Source organism: Hydra vulgaris, chromosome 03 (genome assembly GCF_038396675.1).
Source record: "Hydra vulgaris chromosome 03, alternate assembly HydraT2T_AEP".
Lineage (NCBI taxonomy): Eukaryota > Metazoa > Cnidaria > Hydrozoa > Anthoathecata > Hydridae > Hydra > Hydra vulgaris.
The window spans coordinates 69,595,548-69,603,937 of NC_088922.1; the positions used below are offsets into that span (position 1 = coordinate 69,595,548).

Genomic DNA, 8,390 nt, shown 5'->3' on the forward strand with positions numbered 1-8,390 from the left:
AGTATTTTTCATATGTATTTTATTTTATAATTTTTGCCACAGTCATTGTAACAAACTCTTCTTTGGTTTATAAAAAGATTAATTCAAATATTTTTCTTTTATCAATGAGTTTATTTTTATTTTATCCTTGTGATTACCTGTGTATAAAGTGTTTGTTATTATGTGTTTTTAGGGCGTGAAGCCATAGATTTATATCAATGACTTTTTTAGTATTAGCTGTTTATTATTATTATTGTAATTATTATTTGTTATTATTCATAGTAAAATCCAAATGATATACATTTTTTTAATATTATATATTTTTATAAATATTATTGTTATTATTGTTATAATTTTGATATTATTCTTATTTCCGCTGCTATAATTTTTTTTTGGTCCCTCCTTTTTTGGTGTCCTCCTCCTTTTTTGGTGTCCTCCTCCTTTTTTGGTGTCCTCCTCCTGTGTCTCCTTTGATCCATTTTCAAAGTGACACTATCTTTGATCAGATTTCTAAGTGGCACCATACATCTGAGTGACACTTCTCTTTTTTTTAAACTTCACTTTTTTTATATAATGATTAAAGAAAATAATTAACTCATTTTGTTGTTATTAAGTCACCAAAAAAGCTACCTTAAACCTAAAAAAAATCCAGAAGAAAAATTTAATCAAACGTCATATAGAGTTACTTTGGTTCTTTATCAAATTAATTTCATCATTTGGCATATCGAAATAAACTAAGCTTTTATACTTTCTCAAAAATAGCAGTTCGTTTAAATCAAATATGTCTGAAACGGAGGTCCAAACTGTAAGTGTAAATGATTTGTTTTGGCCAAGCAACCAAAGCAATTGCTTCATTGATCGATTGACTAATGAAGCACGAACAGGAAATGTGACATGTAAACCAGTATTATTTATTAATTTAAACATTTGTTGAACATGTGACCAAGAATAACCTTCTGATAATGATCCATTAAATGCTGACGTCCATCCAGGTGATAAAATTGCATTATTTATTTGCATGCACTTTTCAATAAAGATATTGGCATCGACAGGTTTTGTTAGAACGTTATTTGGCCCTTCTAGTATATCTGCATTTAGGATTACAGGAATGTTTGTGTTAAATTTCATAATTGTTTTTAATATATTTAAAGAAGGAACAATTGCTTCAGTTTGTTTGAAATCTAATTTTATACCTTTTTTACCCAGATTGAACACTTCAATTAACCACTCTGATAATGATATATCACTGAAATCAGAGGGCGAATGTGCCATAATTGGTTCATTATTTGAACCTAAAATAACATCTGCTTCCAACATTGTAACAGTATTATCAGTTAAAGAATTTGAAAGTTTTTCTTTACTATTTACTGCATGAGACCATTTAATATCAATGCCATCATTCAAATTTAAGATATCGAGTAAAGTCTTTTGAGAAACATATTGATCAGCCATCTTATCATTCTGAATCAAAGAGTTAAAAGACATATTTAAATGAATGTATTGCAGCACCTAAAAGTAAAAAATAAAAATTCTTAAATAAAAATTGTATACACTTATACTGCAGATACAGAAATTATGACATCATAAAGAAATATGAATATAAATGTAAAATATAATAACAATTTATGGACGACCACTTTGCTGTTTGTCGGCATTTTTCCGTTTTGCACTAACATAATGAATGAACAGTTTGAAGGCGTTACTGCTAATTTCAATAATGGAATGTTAACTATTTTAACCAAGTGCGCATGGAAACACAATGTGGATATAAAAATGTGCAAATGAAATGGGAATAGAAAATTAGGAAATAACTATAAGAAAGTTAAAGCTTCTGAAAATTTTAAATTGTGTAATAACGTCAAGTAAGATTTATTTGATTTATTGTTAATAATATTCCACACTTCGTTTACACATTTGCTTAAAGATAAGGCTTATGTTAATTCTAAATGTTGAATTATTTCAAAAATGCGCTAAAAAACTGAACTAAGAAAAAGTTAAAAGAAATGTCAACTTGAAAAAAAAATCAAATTATCAAAAAAAAAAAAAAAAATCATTAATATAAAAAAAGTTAATTAAGTAAACTAATCATTTTTTTGAGCAATGTTACAGCATTCTTTTTTTCTACAGAATTCTTTTTTTAATGATGCAGTTAAAACTTATATAATATATACCGTAGACAACAGTTGAGGCGGAAATACAACTTACAACTAATAGTTTTGAAGAAGAATTTCAAATTATTCTTGTGTTATCATCTACTAATTTTTTGACGATAAAAAAAAACGTTATTTAAATAATAAATTATAAAAAAAATATATTTAATAATTATTATTTAATTTACGAAAAAAATTATTTATTAAAATATATCAAGAAACATAAAAACCTTTAAATCATAAATATTAAGTTAATAGCGTTTTAAATACATATCAAGTAAAAAATTTTAGCCACGAATTTATTCTTTGATACTATTGTAAGAACTTATTAAGCACTTGCGTTTTTGTTTGAGTGCGTTTTTTTTTACCATTGATAGTTTAAAAAAATAGCGATCTGGCGCAAATAAAAAACAAGAGGTTGGGAAGTATAAAAAACTACATTGTTGAAGTAATATAAATGTAATGTTGTAGATACTACTTCAAACATTGACGAATGAAAGTCGTATAACAAATAGAAAGCTTTTTATAAACACAGTCTTCCGCAATTTTCAAATTTCAAGATCGCTCTCGCGGCCCTGACCCCGAGCGCGCATAATTGCGCACGATGACAACATATTATAATTTTACAAACGCGTGATATAACGCTTGGCGATTTTCTTCATCACAAGCCCTGTATATGTATGTATGTATGTATGTATGTATGTATGTATGTATGTATGTATTTATGTATGTATGTATGTATGTATGTATGTATGTATGTATGTATGTATGTATGTATGTATGTGTGTATGTATGTATATATATATATATATATATATATATATATATAATTAATTAGTAAAAAACACTTATCTAACTTTTATCTTCGACTTGAAGTTTCACCATTACTGGATCATCAGGAAGAGTAACTCTTCCTGATGATCCAGCAATGGTGAAACTTCAAGTCGAAGATAAAAGTTAGATAAGTGTTTTTTACTAATTAATTATTGCTCTGTTCTTTAAGAACATTGAGCACTCTACTTGTAAAATACACGAACATAATTTACATATATATATATATATATATCTATATATATATATATATATATATATATATATATATATATATATATATATATATATATATATATATATATATATATATTCCTAATTCCTGGTACTGCGGGTAACAGTAACATATATATATATATATATATATATATATATATATATATATATATATATATATATATATATATATATATATATATATATATATATATATATACATATATATATATATATATATATATATATATATATATATATATATATATATATATATATATATATATATATATATATATATTTTAGGGGTGTTCAAAAAAATCAACTTTTTAAAACGCGAATACACAAGAGACCAAATTTGGGTTAAATATTATAAAAATACCATTACAAAAAAAATTCTAGAAATATTTACATCTGCATATACTATACCTTATTGATTGATAGAAATATTGAGATGTGCATATATTATACCTTATTAATTCCAGAAATATTGGATATAATATACCTTGTGCATAAGCGGCAAAATACTCCGAAAAATGCCCCAAATTGTTCCTAAATTATTTGGCTTTAAGCGCAAGGTAAATCTCAATATTTTGAGAATTATTATATTTTGAATTGAAAAATTTTTTTTCTTAATGTTCTTATGTTTTCTAAAAATCCTAGTTTTTTCATAATTGTTGTTTATATTAAAAAAAGATTTCGCAAAAAAAAAACTTAGCGCAAATGCGCAAATACCCCAAAAAAAACAAGATTTTATTTTTAGCATTAACTAAGCGAAATCTTTTTTTATTTTAAGCAGCAAGTATGAAAAAACCAGGATATACAACAATCTAAATAAAAAATTTGGACCATTATGTTCACATTAAAAAAAAAAAAATTAATTAATTAAACTTAAACAAAACAGGAACAAAATTAAAAAAGAGATAAAGAGGAAATAAAAAGAAATGAAATTAAAAAATGAGTTAGAAACAAATTAAATAAGAGGAAATACAAACATTATTAAACTATTTAAAATAAACTTTAGTTTTTTATAAATATAAATAAAAAGATAAGTTAAGAAATTATTTTTTTGGTAACTTTATAGTATATTTATATTTAGTAACTTTATATTTAATTTTTTGTTACCTTTTTACTTCTGTTTTTTATTTTGTATATATTAAACACCATTTATTTATTCATATTAATATTACTTTTTATGTAATACTAATTATTAAATGGTGTTATATTCACTTTTTATTTGTTGTAATAAAGTTATAATAAAATTAATTACATAAAATAAAAAAAATTTAATTTGCACAAATTTGATAACTAAAGAATAAATGTAAAGAATAAATGTGAGCTTTATAATTCAAATCAGTTTTGTAAAACTAATAAAATTACATTAAATAATTCCTTTAAAAAAAATTTTCCAGATGTTTTTAAAATAACTAAAGTCATTCCAATCAGATTATTATCCATAAAAGGGGTTCACAAATGGAATACATTAAGCATGGAACTATTTATCTCTTGTCTAACTTTAGCAAAAAAATTTATAAAGCCACATCCAATTGATTTTATAACTTTCTTGAAAAAAACCAATGCCTCTACAAGCATCAGCATGGTTTTTGTAACAAGTACTCCACAACTCATGCACTTATTAAAATAACTGAGACTTAGAGAAGGCATTTGATTATATTGATCATCATCCACTTAAATAAATTGAAACACTTAGTATTCAAGGTATTGCTCTCCATGGGTACTACTTATTTTCTTAACAGATTGCAATCCTCCATCCTTGATGCCAAATATTTGCTAATATAAAGCTCCACAGCTGTACCCCAAGGTTCAGTATAAGAGCCATATTTTCAGGGCCTTTTCCATGTTTTAATTAATAATCTTAAGATTTCTTTAAAAAATTTATTTGCTTACAATTTTGCTGACAACTTACTTATTACGAACAAATCATTAAAAAAACATATTAATCATGATTAATTTAAACTTCTTCAATAACTGCACTCTAACAAATAAAATCTTAATAATAGGGAAAACTAAACTCATTATTTTTGAATCGAGTCAATCTAAAATCTATAAACACTAAAAACTTTAAATACTCTTTCTCGTAGTTTTTTTTTAAATATCTTGGAATCAAATTGATTTAAGTCTATCTTTTTCCTTTCATCTTTAATGACTAGCAGCAAAGCTGATCAAGTGTGAAGCTAGCCTAAAATTAGTCATTATGTCAATTATAAAACACTACTCAATATATACCATGTAATTTTAGGATCACTTCTCAAATATGCTTGTCAGGTTTGGGGACAAACCCAGTTTCTTGCTTCATTAAGATTATTTAACCTATAAAACAAAGCTACAAAAACAAATATACTTTCAACAATATCATTCTAACTCTGACATCCTTTACTTTCTACTCAAATTATACGATCTTGTTTATCTATTAAATTGTCTATTTATCTGTAATCATAAACTATCACCAAAACTACCTACCTCAATTCCTCATTCTCCTTCATTCATTCAATCTCCCTTTTTTTTTAAAAAAATTAAAGTAAAAAATGGATTCTTTTTTTTTTTCACAAAAAAAAAAGTTTCCATTTTTTACTTTTATTTTTACTTTGAAAAAATTACTAAACTTTAAATTATCTATCCTCAATAATTATTCAGTAAAATGCGGTCATAAATCTACCACAAACAAATGCATAAAATCATGGAACAATTTACCTTAAATCATTAATTCGGTAAAGCTACAGTTAGGCGGCCTAAAATAATTTTGTTTTTTGCTTGTTGCGCTCTAGTCAGTGAAGACTTTTTAAACATAAGGATTATTTATTGGCTTCAGTACACATATCGACTATCTTATAGCCTTCTGTAAGGGAGTGTGCTGCTATATCAACTGAGGGTTTGACATGGGGCAGCAATCTTTTTTCTTTTGATATTGCAATAAATATTCCTTATGTTTAAAAAGTCTTCACTAACAAATGCGCAACAATTGAAAAAATAATTTTTTTTTAGGCTGCTTAACTGTAGCTTTACCATAAATTCTATTTCACAATTTAAAAATGCTTTTTTTGCCTATTTGTTGAGAATGCTCAACTTTGAACATTCTCAAGGTTCAATGAGGACTTTTTTTGGTTATAAATAATAACTGCTATTATATGTGATCTAAATTTTATTTAAATTCTAATTACTGTCATTATTACTTATAATTAATATTTAATATTTATCTGTGATATTTATCAATTTTATAATTATTATTACTATTATTGTTCTTGTTATTATTGCTATTATTATTATTTTTATTAATATTATTGCTATTACTGCTATAATCATTATAAATGTTATTATTATATCTAGTAACTTCATTGTTATTATTATGAATTTTCTCATGAATTTTACTTTATTAATATTATTATAAGATTTTTATTATTATTTAATTGGTGTTTATAATTAACACTAATTAAATAATAATAACAATAGTAACTTTAATAAATAATTCATAACTAAAAATAAATAAATATAAAAACTATAATAATTACTATAATAAATAATAACTATAATAAATAGATAAATAATAACTAATCTAAGATGAAACTTTATTTTAGATTAGTACTCGTACCATTAGTAAACAACTATGAAATGTAATAATTTTTATTTCAGAACAAATATTGTTATTATATTGTTATTGATAAAAAATATTTTAATTTGTTCAAACTAGTATTGACGTTAGGATATTATTGACTATTAATAGTTTGAAATAATTTATCATCAATAATTCAAAATAATTTTAATAACAATAAATTTGGACCAACTATTAAGCAATTATTGCCAACGTAATTTTTAGGCACAATAATAATTATTACAACAACAAATACGAAAAAAAGTCTACCCATAATAATGCATTAAGTGGAATAAATTTTGTCTTCATTTAATAACTTTTATCAAGTTTATAAAAATAGGATCAGTAGACTCCAACTGCCTAACAAATGTAAACAGCGACTTTGCGTACCACAATATGTTTTGTCAGCTTGTGCTAATATAAAACAACCTCGCCATGCTGTTTTGTTGTCGTTTTATACAGTTTTATAAGATTAAAAACATCGTTTTTATAACATTAAAAACATAAATTGTGTTTAAAATAAAACGTATATTACCGTCAGTGTGAACGCGGAATAAAACTGTTAAACATGGGCTGTCCGATTTAAATCACACTGATTTAAATCAGTTATTTAAATTAAGATTATTTTTAATTTAGTTATTTAAATTATTATAAGTTAAGTTATTTAAATTAAATCATTTTTTTCGATGACTAATGATTTAAATCAAATTTTCCTTTTATGTTTGATTTTAATAATAAAATCTTGTTTGAAAGCTTTTTTTTTGTCATATTTTAAAACAAAATAAAATAAATATAGCAGAACTATTTATTTATAGTAATAATGACTCTAAGTATAGCGTAAGAATATGATTATTCTTATACTATACTTTATCAACATAACCATCTGTTAAAGCCAAAAAATTATTTTCCCAGCATTAAATATAATCATCAACATCAAATTGAACATTTTCTGCTGATTAGTTGATTAAAGATTCTGCAGATTAGTTGATTAAAGATTCTGCAGATTAGTTGATTAAAGATTCTGCAGATTAGTTGATTAAAGATTCTGCAGATTAGTTGATTAAAGATTCTGCAGATTAGTTGATTAAAGATTCTGCAGATTAGTTGATTAAAGATTCTGCAGATTTGTTGATTAAAGATTCTGCAGATTAGTTGATTAAAGATTCTGCAGATTATTTGCCTGTAAGAAAATAACAAGCTTAGCAGCTTTTTCCAAACTCAGTCTATTTCGTACCCAGTCTATTTTTCAGTTTTGAATGTATCAAACCGTAAGAGAAAAATATACGTTCAACTCCTGCAGAAGAAGCGCATTCATCATTCCGCATTCATCAATTGCAATACTATATTTAATGTTTTTACTTACATCGTTATCACAATGTGATCTCCATCACTGAACATACAATAATCCTGTTAAAACCTCCAAGCTAAATATAAATTCAAAGAAAAGTATACATAACTGTAGTAACGATATTTGGGTATTGTAGATTGGCATATTCAAATTCATTATTTCTTCAACTTCATTCAAGATTCGAACTTGGTAATGAGGGCGAAGAATATAAGCCAGAAGATGAGACGGTGTCACTGCTTTTTCGTATCTTTTTTCGAAT

The 8,390-nt window shown here is 24.6% G+C and overlaps 1 protein-coding gene across 1 annotated transcript; it reads right to left on the minus strand.

The window, feature by feature from the left end:
* Positions 1 to 569: 569 nt before the first annotated feature.
* LOC100198272 (protein FAM151B) lies at positions 570 to 7,342 on the minus strand. The gene is made up of 2 exons (XM_065794106.1): positions 7,054 to 7,342; positions 570 to 1,488 (listed from the first exon to the last, which is right to left on the minus strand). The coding sequence occupies exons 1-2, from the start codon at positions 7,090 to 7,092 to the stop codon at positions 652 to 654; spliced, it is 876 nt and encodes a 291-aa protein (XP_065650178.1). The 5' UTR covers positions 7,093 to 7,342; the 3' UTR covers positions 570 to 651.
* Between the last annotated feature and the right edge of the window lie 1,048 nt (positions 7,343 to 8,390).